A 13,367-nucleotide genomic window follows, 5' to 3' on the forward strand; every position below is an offset into this window, starting at 1 on the left:
GATAGTAGAGGTCTTCTCGGGTCCAAGATGTTGGACCTGAGGACTATCAAATCCGGACTAGAACCGTTTCTTAAGTGACCCGAGTGACAAACAAATTATTTTTGTCAGCCAAGTTGCTCTTCTGGTTAACGAATAGTTATTTATATGTTGGCTAGGGCTTTTATAATTAAATAAATTCACCGTATTAGCGTAAAATAAAATATGCTACAGGCTATGTAGAGCTGTGGTTAGGTCTATTCGGGTCCACTCGGGATCGATCAGCTGTAGTTACAGTACATAGATCCGATTGACAATCAAACAGGACCAGACCCGGCCCGAGGGAAAAATTTGAATTTTGTACCCAGACCCGCTCTGGTCACTGGTTGGGTCTCATATAACCGGGTTCAGGTGGACCCGTGAAGACCTCTAATTGATAGGTGTGTGAATTGGACCCTATTTCTGTCCTGCCTGCGCATTCAAAATGTAACGAGTGCTTTTTGGTGTCATGGAAAATGTATGGGAGTAAAAAGTACATATTGTCTTCAATAGTGAAGTAAAAGTAAACATTTTCAAAAATATCAATGGTAAGGTAAAGTACAGATTTTCCCCCAAAACGACTTAAGTAGTACTTCAAAGTATTTTTACTAATTACTTTACACCACTGCAAATGCCTTGCTATGATACTGTAACGAAACAGCAGGGAGCAGGTTTCGAACCCTCGACCTTCTAGCCCGAAGTCCAGCGCGCTATCGACTGTGCCGCAAAAGAATGTTCAAACGACAGAGTCGATATCCGTGCTTATAAACCCGGGTTGTTACAGTACTCCCTCCTTTCAAGGGTCGTTACAATACTATAGATGTCATTTTCCACCACGCATAATCTTTTTCTGACAACGTATTATCCCATCTCTATCCCAAATCCTTTATCTACTTTTTCAGACGTGGTCCGGAATCATCCATCCAGCGTTTTCAACATCACACCTGAAACCTATGACCCATTCTAGGCCTTCTACTGCTTACAATTAATTATCTCACTATCATAACATTACAGGTATCGAGAATAGGGAGCCATTTTGGGACAGACACATTTTTTTTTTTTAAGCTCTACAATTCGATGGATTTTCCCTTTGTACAACTTTACCGCCTTCCTTACCGCGAAAATCGAAAATGATCTAACAATCGTTACTGGTAATGACACGAGTGGGCCGCTGGTCTGAAGTGTACGGTAAAGAGAAGAGGAGGAGGCGTGCGCTATTCATATCATCCATCACTACATTACGCACCGACAAACTAGAGTGGAACAGGTGACAAGAACACTAGGTGAGACCACTTTCTCTTCACACGCAAACACTTGCAACAAGTACCATTTTTGTTGGGTAATCGTATACTTCATAATTGCTTAGATTTGGTATGTCAGTTGAATTATTTTTGGTGGTTTGAAGTTATGGCATTGGAAAAAAAGGTGTGGTTGTTGTGTAAGTGTTGTCTAGACAACAGGAGTAATACGTTTCGTTTTTCTTTTATGAAAGTGGTGTAAATTAAGCAAATTAGGGAGACATTTTGGATATGATACTGGATATGAACATTAAAATACCTAATGCAATTGCAATATGAACATATCTGTAATGATGTCGGTTTAGGATTCATTGACTATCGAACTGACTTGTGATGGCTTGGTGCGCATGTACATAGTAACAGGTCTCTAGGGGAGGGGTGTAGCCTAGTAACAGGTCTCTAGGGGAGGAGTGTAGCCTAGTAACAGGTCTCTAGGGGAGGAGTGTAGCATAGTTTGACTCTCTTTTTTCTCCTTGCTTGCTCATTATACTTCCTCTGTTACAATTCATAAAGTTCAACCTACATCTGAATACACATTAACTAAGCAGATGGTGTATTTTACTCCATATTTTACAGTAACACAGAAGACATGGCATCAGACACCAAGGCCACAGACCCACTGGAGGTACTGAGACAGCAATGTCTGGCCAGGGGAGCGGCTGGCATCAAGGGACTGGCAAGGTAAGAGCAACTCATTAAAAGACAAAGCAAAACATCAACAACAATTATTTATTTTTTTACTTTACAATAACGATTTCTTATCTTATTGTGATATTCAGTCACAAGTGAAAATAGTCTGCATACAAAAGGCCAATAATAATTCAGAATAACTTATTCGTAATTGATTATTACGTTTAAATAGATATCCAGAGACGGATGGTTAATCTCTCCACATCCTCTCTCTTCCTCTCCGTCCATACAGGACGTTCCGCATCATGGACGACGATGGCAGTAAGTCTCTGGACATGCAGGAGTTTATTAACGGACTGGAGGACTATGGTGTGGTGGTGAGCAGAGAGGAAGCCCGGCAGATCTTCACACTGTGTGACAAGGATGGCAGTGGCACCATCAACTTCAACGAGTTTCTGGAGAATCTGAGGGTAAAATTACAGAGTAGAGACACAAAAACGCATTGATTATGCACATTTTATTCATTATGGACAGTGTATAATAATGGTTCTCTCATAATAATAGTATTTGAACGAGCCAAAGTACATCTAATAATTGCATGATAAAGGTGCAGTGATGTATATTGCTGTTTTCACGTGTTTGTGTTTCTTTCAGCCTCCTATGTCCAGTGCCAGGATCTCTGTGATCGGTCAGGCCTTTAAGAAGTTAGACCGGACAGGGGACGGGGTGGTGACTGTGGAGGACCTGAGGGGGGTCTACAACGGCTCACAGCACCCCAAATATAAGAGTGGGGAGTGGACAGAGGAACAGGTCTTCCTAACCTTCCTCAGCAGCTTTGATTCCCCCAACGACAAAGACGGCAAGGTAATAAATACATTTGTAATTTACTGGAATGATGAACTGCTAACCTGGGTACCAGTCTGTTTGTGCTAACATTCCACTCCTTGCCACTCCTTGTCATGCCAAACAGTCTGGCCTTTCTCCAATCTTCAAATTTGAACATTCTATCAATAATGAGCTCAAAGAGAACTGAGGAGAACAGACGATGCCATATCTTAGGCATATGGCACGGAGTACAAGGACTGGAATGTTATCACAAAACTGGTCTGGGCCCGGTTGTATAAAACATCTTAAGTTAATTTCCCCCTTATCTTTTCATTTAAAGTGTCCTTAACTTTAAGTCAGATGCACAAAACATTTTAAGGTGAATTTCTCCCTTAAATGCAGTGAAAAGGTTAAGGGTTCCCATGAGGTATATAAGATTATTTTGAAGATAAATACACAATGCAGAGTTTGAGAGGACGAGAGTACTAAACTAAATATAGTACTAATGGTCAATAGGGAATTGTAAATAGGAGTTGGGTCTCAGTTCAACAGCTGTTTAGAATCTGTGGAATGTCAGTCCTGAACTCAGAGCTACGTTCTGTACATTGAGTCTGGAGCAGGATACTTGTTATTTGGCCATTGGCCAAGTTGTACTGCAAGGATTTCTGATTGGTCAACCCCAGGCTAGGGCGTGGGGTAATAAATGACATCCTGTTCCTTTGATCGGGGGAAAAGCTGAGGACAGGGGAGACTGAACATCTGAACATCTACCTCCCAGCATAACATCTTGATTTGTCCTTCTCAAATAAACCTATTTTTCTCCCCCTGATTTGCTTTGGAGTTTGTTATTGAAGAATAACATCAATTGCTAACAGGTCTTTTTAGGTGCTTCATTCAGTATGAATATCAATGTAAGCAGCATTTATGGAGGTGAATGTTGCTTTCCTCTGTCCTGGTTTCAAAAGGAAAACATCCACTAGTTAGCTAGGTAGCTGATCAAGGTGCACAATCCATGGTTACAAAGCTAGCTTGCTAGCTAGCTACCTACTCTGTAAGTTAGCTTGACATGCTAGCTGGCTAGCTAGCTACCTACTCTCTAAGTTAGCTTGACATGCTAGAAAGTATTAGAAACAAGTTGAGAAAAAAAAGTAACTATTTTATTATCTTCAAAATAAATGTGTTTGTCCTGTCTTGAACAGTGAATCAAGTCATCTCCATGGTAACCAGAGACTCTGCCTTACATGCCTTCAAACTACCCATAAAACCCTTAAATTATGACCTTACGTGTTCAGTGGCTCTATTCAACCCCCTTAAACGATTCCCTTAGGTAAAGGGAAATTATTCCTTAAGGGAAACACTTAAGATGTTTTATGCAAACAGGCCCTGGATTTCAGGCTAATGAATTGTAGCTGATATTACATAAACAACAAAAAAAACGAGGTAAAAAAATTTACTGAACTATTTACATACAAAAGGAAGGAGCATATATTTTTGGCTTGGTTACTTGGTTTTGTACATTATGTAAATGAGTTGTCTTGTCCTTCTCCTTTAGGTAACTCGGGAGGAGTTTATCAACTACTACAGTGGAGTGAGTGCCTCTATCGACAGCGACGGATACTTTGTTACTATGATGCAGAATGCCTGGAAGCTGTAGGCACCACTGGCTAGCTACATTTATGTCTATTCTACTAATATATTTGGCTAATCATAAAAAGGCTGCTTTGCTTTCATTTAGAACTTCTGTATGTGGACATGTGAGAAAATAGACAAATGTTAGTTTATAGTTTTTCAATGGAACAGACTAGCTTTAAATGCACAGATACAACCTATTTCTACTGAATGATTTTTATATATTACAAAATATTAATCACGTTCCTTTGTGCCATATTGCTTTGTCTTGTTAAGATCGCTCTTATGGTTAAAGCTACATCATAATTATGCAAATGTTTGCCAAATAGACTATCTTTCTCGTAGCACAATGAGTGTTCCTTTAAATGCTTTATCTACCTGTACACAAGCTCACTGATCGGGACCACCGTGTGCTGAATGCAGTGAGTAGCGAGGTCCATACAGAAATGTTTTCTCGAGATCGGTTTGGAAGAATCTGACTGGCCTTCAGCTATTTGTTAGTCAGCTTGTCTATAATTAGATATAATGAGAAATGAGAATCTATGTTTCCCGGGAAGACTAAATAAACTCTTGCTCACCAGAATAATGTAATACATCGATATAGTGGATGCTTCAACGTAGTTGACATCGGTAACACAATGAGTGTTTATTTAAATGCTTTATCTACCTGCACAAGTACAGTATATGTGGATCCAAGTTCTGTGCTAGGCTAATAACCATAGCTACTATGCATAGCAAAAGCAATGTACTGAGAATCCCCAGACTCTCTAACCCAGACTCTATTGTAATCGAGTGCATGCAACTCAGAGGTCCTATACCGCCTAAGCGTGAAATTGAATTATGAGTGCATATGCACTGTTATAATTTGTTATTATGGTTTCAAAGCCCAATGTCGTCATTGCTAGTCTTCTGCGCTTTAATTAACTGTGGACAATTAGGCGATATGTCAAGTCTGCAATTCAGGGAGCTGTCAAGGGTACTGAAATGTAATTGATAATCAGCCCAGCGTTCCCCTTATAGGACACTGTATTGCCGGCAGAGGGAGCAACAGGGCAACGTTTATTATTTGATTCCTATAGGCCTACAGGTATAATAGCACGCATGCCAACATTTACCTGTAAATAGTTCTGAGAAAGTAGATTTCTTATCTCCCGGTTCGTGAAAATATTGATTCAGGATTAAACATATTTTTGCAAACACATTTTTGCATTCTGTTTTCTATTTTTGCAGGTCTTTGTAAAATGTCGTGCAGTGAAATTAAACATCTTTCCTGTTGCCTCACAAAATTGTTTCAGATTACTCAATTGAGAGGTTAAAAAAAGGTATTGCTTCCCAAATCCTGATAACTTTTGAATGTGAGATGACATGGGCCAGCCGAAGCCTAATCCCCTAGTCAGGCATCGCTCCCATCCTGCCCGGGCCAGCCGCTCAGCAGCTCAAGGGCAAACGGAGGTTTTAGGACTTTCCACTCTCAGCGCAACGGCTCAGGAACACGCATGAATTACAACCGTGCGCACCATAATTTCTCGTGCGCTTTTTGTGTCTATTTGAAGTTTTCTCAGGACTGACATTTTGTGGCAATCAAATGGAAAGGAAGGGTATTTTGGGTGAGTCCGTAGGCGGGCGTTGACCCTGTAGCACCGAGTGAAGCGCGGTTCAAAATGCCTCACATCAGGGGATTTGACAACTGGCATTCAACCGGGAGTCACTTTTAAACGATAACCTCTGGATTCGGCCTCGCTACATAACAGGCGCCATTTTCAGTCTCCGTAACGTGTAATTGAAGTAATTTATCGATTTAATAATCAGGATCTTCCTGGAGACAAATGAAACATGGATTCTACTTGGGTTTTCTGGTCATTCTGTTCTCTAAAAACTGAAAAACGAAAGTCTGGAAGCTATGCTACAGAACACGGAGTTTCACACGTAAGTATTCATTCTTTATTCATGCTTTATCATGTATTTTTGCAGGCCTATACAGTTTAATTTTGTAGGTGCTATTTGACCAATATGGAAAAATCATAGTGTTTAATGAATGCAGGGGCCTGCCTTACAATTAAGCATAGAACGAGTGCATTTTGATGGAAATTGGACTGGGCCTAATAATGTTTTCACTCGTAATTTTCAAAACCAACAAAAAAATATTGATTTGACAAAAGCCACAAACTTCTTTAACATGAAACAAGAAGGTAGGCTAATAAGCGACAAAGACAACGCAACGAAAAAGTGCACTTGATATCAATGTAGGCCTAATTTAACAATTCAAAAAGTTACCATTGTCACTTCTGTTGGTAAAAGCTCAAATTTATAGATTTGCTCTGTGCTAAATCATCTGTCAATTTCATTGAGAATGTACCCTACATTTCATTGAGAATGTACCCTACATTTCATTGAGAATGTACCCTACATTTCATTGCAGTCATCAAATAAAAAGCAAATGAACTTTGTCAGAGAATGTCGTTTTTATACTTCACAGTCACAATTGATCAAGTCAAACCATTGCATGTATCCAGCCCAATTAAAAACTAATTGTAGAGCATTTTTAAATGGTAAATGGAGAGAGTTTGTTGCACAAATATATTCAAACACCAATCTTCCACGCAGGCTAATTGCTTTTCTAGAACATGTACAGCCTGAATTAAAAAGGCTAGCTTTTTGGAATTTGCACATTCACCTCCTTTACCTGTCTATATAACATCCCTCTATACAACATCCCCTTCGGGGCGTCAGGTAGCCTAGTGGTTAGTAACTGAAAGGTTGCTAGATTGAATCCCCAAGCTCACAAGGTAAAAATCTGTCGTTATGCCCCTGTTCCCCGGTAGGCCGGCATTGTAAATAAGAAGTTGTTATTTTAACTGACTTGCCTATTTAAATAAAGGTTAAATAATAAATTAAAAAACAACATTAAAATAAATGCATCGAGATACACTACATGACAAAAAGTATGTGGACACCTGCTTGTCAAAAATGTCATTCCAATATCATGGGCATTAATATGGAGTTGGTTCCCTCTTTGCTGCTATAACAGCCTCCACTCTTCTGTGAAAGCTTTCCACTAGATGTTGGAACATTGCTGCAGGGACTTGCTTCCATTCAGCCACAAGAGCATTAGTGAGGTCGGGCACTGATATTGGGCGATTAGGGGTGGTTCGCAGTCGGTGTTCCAATTAATCCCAAAGGCGTTCGACGGGGTTGAGGTCCCTCTGTGCAGGCCAGTTAAGTTCTTCCAAACCGATCTTGACAAACCATTTCTGTATGGACCTCACTTTGTGCACCAGGGGCATTGTCATGTTGAAACAGGAAAGGGCCTTCCCCAAACTGTTGCCACAAAGTTGGAAGCACAGAATCGCCTAGAATGCCATTGTATGCTGTTAAGATTTCCCTTTACTGGAACCAAGGGGCCTAGCCTGAACCATGAAAAACAGCCCCAGACCATTATTCCCCCTTCACCAAACTTTACAGATTCGTCTGTCGGACTGCCAGATGGTGAAGCGTGATTCATCACTCCAGAGAACACGTTTTCACTGCTCCAAAGTCCAATGGCGGCAGGCTTTACACCACTCCAGCCAATGTTTGTCATTGCTCATGTTGATCTTCTGCTTGTGTGCGGCTGCTCGGCCATGGAAACACTGCCTTCCATTCTGCTAGCAAACGTGCAATCTTTGGAAAATAAAATCGATGACCTACGCGGAAGATTAAACTACCAACGGGACATTCAAAACTGTAACATCTTATGCTTCACAGAGTCGTGGCTGAACAAGGACATTATCAACATACAGCTGGCTGGTTATACGCTGTATCGGCAGGATAGAACAGCGGCGTCTGGTAAGACAAGGGGTGGCGGACTATGTATTTTTGTAAATAACAGCTGGTGCACAATATCTAAGGAAGTCTCAAGGTTTTGCTCGCCTGAGGTAGAGTATCTCATAATAAGCTGTAAACCACACTTTCTACCTAGAGAGTTTTCATCTGTATTTTTTGTAGCTGTCTAAATACCACCACAGACTGATGCTGGCACTAAGACCGCACTCAATGAGCTGTATTCCGCCATAAGCAAACAGGAAAACGCTCACCCAGACGCGACGCTCCTAGTGGCCGGGAACTTCAATGCAGGGAATCCGTCTTTCCAAATTTCTATCAGCATGTTAAATGTGCAACCAGAGGGGAAAAAACTCTGGACCACCTTTACTCCGCACACAGAGAAGCATACAAAGCTCTCCCTCGCCCTCCATTTGGCAAATCTGTCCATAATGCTATCCTCCTGATTCCTGCTTACAAGCAAAAATGAAAGCAGGAAGCACTAGTGACTAGATCAATAAAAAAGTGGTCAGAGGAAGCAAATGCTAAGCTACAGGACTGTTTTGCTAGCACAGACAGACAGTTCCGGGATTCCTCCGATGGCATTGAGGAGTACACCACATCAATCATTGGTTTCATCAATAAGTGCATCGATGACGTCATCCCCACAGTGACCATATGCACATACCCCAACCAGAAGCCATGGATTACAGGCAACATCTGCACTGAGCTAAAGGCTAGAGCTGCCACTTTCAAGGAGCGGGACTCTAGCCTGGAAGCTTATAAGATATCCCGCTATGCCCTCCGACGAACCATCAAACAGGCAAAGCGTCAATACAGGACTAAGATCGAATCGTACTACACCGGCTCTGACTCTCGTCGGATGTGACAGGGCTTGAAAACTATTACAGACTACAAAGGGAAGCACAGCCGAGAGCTGCCCAGTGACACGAGCCTACCAGACGAGCTAAACTACTTCTATGCTCGCTTCGAGGCAAATAACACTGAAACATGCATGAGAACACCAGCTGTTCCGGAAGACTGTGTGATCACGCTCTCCACAGACGATGTGAGTAAGACGTTTAAACAGGTCAACATTCACAGGGCCAGACAGATTACCAGAACGTGTACTTACATGCGCTGACCAACTGGCAAGTGACTTCACTGACATTTTCAACCTCTCCCTGTCCTAGTCTGTAATACCAACATGTTTTAAGCAGACTACCATAGTCCATGTGCCCATCAACACTAAGGAAACCTGCCTAAATGACTACCGACCCGTAGCACTCACGTCTGTAGCCATGAAGTGCTTTGAAAGGCTGGTCATGGCTCACATCAACACCATTATCCCAGAAATCCTAGACCCACTCCAATTTGCATACCACCCTAACAGATCCACAGATGATGCAATCTCTATTGCACTCCACACTGCCCTTTCCCACCTGGACAAAAAGAACACCTATGTGAGAATGCTGTTCATTGACTGCAGCTCAGTGTTCAACACCATAGTGCCCTCAAAGCTCATCAATAAGCTAAGGACCCTGGGACTAAACACCTCCCTCTGCAACTGGATCCTGGACTTTCTGAAGGGCCGCCCCCAGGTGGTAAGGGTAAGTAACAACACATCGGCCACACTGATCCTCAACACAGGGGCCCCTCAGGGGTGCGTGCTCAGTCTCCTTCTGTACTCCCTGTTCACTCATGACTCAGACACGACTCCAACACCATCCTTAAGTTTGCCGATGACACAACAGTGGTAGGCCTGATAACAGACAATGACAAGACAGCATATATGGGTCAGAGACCTGGCCGTGTGGTGCAAGGACAACAGCCTCTCCCTCAACATGATCAAGACAAATGAGATGATTGTGGACTACATGAAAAAGAGGACCGAGCACGCCCCCATTCTCATCGACGGGGCTGTAGTGGAGCAGGTTGGAAGCTTCAAGTTCCTTTGTTTCCACATCACCAACAAATTAACAAGCACACCAAGACAGTCGTGAAGAGGGCACGACAAAAGCTATTCCCCCTTAGGAGACTGAAGAGATTGGGCATGGGTCCTCAGATCCTCAAAATGTTCTACAGCTGCACCATCCTGACTGGTTGCATCACTGCCTGGTATGGCAACTGCTCGGCCTCTGACCGCAAGGCACTACAGAGGGTAGTGCGTACAGCCCAGTACATCACTGTGGCCAAGCTTCCTGCCATCCAGGACCTCTATTACCAGGCGGTGTCAGAGGAAGGCACAAAAAATTGTCAAATACTCCAGCCAACCTAGTCATAGACTGTTCTATTGCCAAACCCTCCACGCTGGGGCAATTGTGCGCTGCCCCATTGGTCTCCCGGTCGCGGCCGGCTGCGATAGAGCCTGGACTTGAACCCAGAATTTCTATTTGGCACAGTTAGCACTGCGATGCAGTGCCTTAGACCACTGCACCACTCAGGAGGCGGTCCAAGAGGCTTCTAAACAGCTTCTACCTCCAAGCCATAAGACTCCTGAACATCTAATAAAAAAATGGCTAACCAGACTATTTTCATTGCCCACCCCCCCTTTTATACCGCTGCTACTCTCTGTTGTTATCATCTATGCATAGTCACTTTAATAACTCTACCTACATGTACATATTAGCTCAATTACCTCGACTAACCGGTGCCCCCGCACATTGACTCTGTACCGGTACCCCCTGTATATAGCCTCCACATTGACTCTGTACCGGTACAACCTGTATATAGCCTCCACATTGACTCTGTACCGGTACCCCCCTGTATATAATCTCACTATTGTTATTTTACTGCTGCTCTTTAATTACTTTTTCATATATTTTTTAACTGCATTGTTGGTTAGGGGCTCGTAAGTAAGCCTTTCACTGTAAGGTCTACACCTGTTGTATTCAGCGCATGTGACTAATAGAATTTGATTTTATTTGAAACCCATTTCATGAGTCTCTCAACGAACAGTTATTGTGCTGACATTGCTTCCAGAGGCAGTTTGGAACTCGGCAGTGAGTGTTGCAAGCTAGGACAGACATTTTTTTTTACGCTCTTCATCACTCAGCAGTCTTGTTCTGTGAGCTTTTGTGGCCTACCACTTTGCGGCTAAGCCATTTTTGCTCCTAGACGTTTCCACTTCACAATAACAACACTGACAGTTGACCGGGGCGGCTCTAGCAGGGCCAAAATTTGACGAATTGACTTGTTGGAAAGGTGGCATCCTCTGACGGTGCCACATTGAAAGCCACTGAGCTCTTCAGTAAGGGCCGTTCTACTGCCAGTGTTTGTCTATGGAGATTGCATGGCTGTATGCTCGAATTGTATATACCTGTCAGCAACGGGTGTGGCTGAAATAGTCAAATCCACTAATTTGAAGGGGTGTCAACATACTGCTGTTTATACAGTGTATCTCACATAACAATGTTTTATCTACAATAATGCCCAGTCATTCTAGCAATTCCCATTCGTTTCATACCTTTTCCATTTCCCTCAGTCAGAATTAATATTTTCCATTAGCCGATGTTGTGGTATTACTGTGTTGAAATCATTATAGCTGTGTTGTGTATTAAGTGATTCAGTATTGTCTGCAGTAATCATAGCAAAAGGTTTTCAGGATAGGAATAATTAGGTCACTCAGGAGATCCGTGGTGTTATACGGTACCTCTGCTGGTTTAGTAATCTGACAGTCCCACCCACATATAGTGTACAATCACAACATCATAGACATCAGCTGACCACGTATAGTGTACAATCACAACGTCATAGACATCAGCTGACCACATATAGTATACAATCACAACATCATAGACATCAGCTGACCACGTATAGTGTACAATCACAACATCATAGACATCAGCTGACCACGTATAGTGTACAATCACAACATCATAGACATCAGCTGACCACGTATAGTGTGCTCTTTCCATGACATAGACTGACCAGGTGGATCCAGGTGAAAGCTATGATCCCTTATTAATGTCACTTGTTAAATCCACTTCAATCAGGGGAGGAGACCGGTTAAAGAAGGATTTTTAGGCCTTGTGACAATTGAGACATGGATTGTGTCTGTATGCCATTCAGAGGGTGAATGAACAAGACAAAATATTTAAGTGCCTTTGAACAGGGTATGATAGTAGGTGCCAGGCACACCTGTTTGGGTGTGTCAAGAACTGCAACGCTGCTGGGTTTTTCAGCTTCCTGTGTGTATCAAGAATGTTCCACCACCCAAAGGAAATCCAGCCAACTTGACACAACTGTGGGAAGAATTAGTCAACATGGGCCAGCGTCCCTGTGAAGGAGGGGGGAGGGGGTGCAACTCAATATTAGGAAGGTGTTCCTAATGTTTTGTACACTCAGTGTATACTGTACAATCCCAACATCATAGACATCAGCTGACCTGGAAAGACTTTATACTGTAGTGAGACAGACACCATGGTCGCCATGCTGGAAAACCTGTATTCACACATTTCAGAGACAGGGGGGACCTGATCCTAGATCAGCACTCTGAGACACTTTGTGAATAAGGGGCCCTGGCCTCTGTCAGCGGTTGAAGTGGGAAGTTTCTGACTACTATGGAGACCTGAAATCTCTATAATCCTTAGTAAACAGGCTCTAAAATGAGTAAACATGTAAGAGGCGTCTCTTCACATCTTCCCACTTCTAGGGATGCATGACATTATTCTGGTTTTACACCAACTGATACATTAAATGGATTAGTTTAGCTGATAAAGAGAGAACATAAAACATCAGCCCAACTAAGCAAATGGTGTTGTTGTTGGGTTTTGGTGTTGTTTTGGTGTTGTTGTTGGGTTTTTGTGTTGTTTTGGTGTTGTTGTTGTGTTTTGGTGTTGTTGTTGTGTTTTGGTGTTATTTTGGTGTTGTTGTTGGGTTTTGGTGTTGTTGGGTTTTGGTGTTATTTTGGTGTTGTTGTTGGGTTTTGGTGTTGTTGTTGAGTTTTGGTGTTGTTGTTGGGTTTTGGTGTTGTTGTTGGGTTTTGGTGTTGTTGTTGGGTTTTGGTGTTGTTTTGGTGTTGTTGTTGTGTTTTGGTGTTGTTGTTGGGTTTTGGTGTTGTTGTTGTGTTTTGGTGTTATTTTGGTGTTGTTGTTGGGTTTTGGTGTTGTTGTTGGGTTTTGGTGTTGTTGTTGTGTTTTGGTGTTGTTGTTGTGTTTTGGTGTTATTTTG

At 42.3% G+C, this 13,367-nt stretch overlaps 1 protein-coding gene across 2 annotated transcripts; it reads left to right on the top strand.

Annotated features, from left to right (window-relative positions):
• Window positions 1–1,256: 1,256 nt before the first annotated feature.
• Window positions 1,257–5,546, top strand: capsla (calcyphosine-like a). Of its 2 annotated transcripts, XM_039003563.1 has the most exons (5): window positions 1,257–1,298; window positions 1,890–1,994; window positions 2,236–2,413; window positions 2,598–2,807; window positions 4,321–5,546. In XM_039003563.1, exons 2-5 carry the CDS (start codon window positions 1,903–1,905, stop codon window positions 4,420–4,422), a joined length of 582 nt encoding a protein of 193 aa, XP_038859491.1. In that variant the 5' UTR covers window positions 1,257–1,298; window positions 1,890–1,902; the 3' UTR covers window positions 4,423–5,546. The 2 variants fall into 2 exon arrangements, with proteins under 2 accessions (XP_038859491.1, XP_038859490.1); XM_039003562.1 differs by lacking the exon at window positions 1,257–1,298 and having other exon boundaries at window positions 1,832–1,994.
• Window positions 5,547–13,367: the final 7,821 nt, after the last annotated feature.

This window comes from Salvelinus namaycush, chromosome 11 (assembly GCF_016432855.1).
Source record: "Salvelinus namaycush isolate Seneca chromosome 11, SaNama_1.0, whole genome shotgun sequence".
NCBI lineage: Eukaryota > Metazoa > Chordata > Actinopteri > Salmoniformes > Salmonidae > Salvelinus > Salvelinus namaycush.

Bases quoted from the DNA above. Each gene is read 5' to 3' on its own strand.
- capsla (XM_039003563.1), top strand. From the start codon at position 1,903: ATGGCATCAGACACCAAGGCCACAGACCCACTGGAGGTACTGAGACAG. The intron at 2,414-2,597 runs GTAAAATTACAG...TGTTTCTTTCAG, and splicing joins AGTTTCTGGAGAATCTGAGG to CCTCCTATGTCCAGTGCCAG. The intron at 2,808-4,320 runs GTAATAAATACA...CTTCTCCTTTAG, and splicing joins CCAACGACAAAGACGGCAAG to GTAACTCGGGAGGAGTTTAT.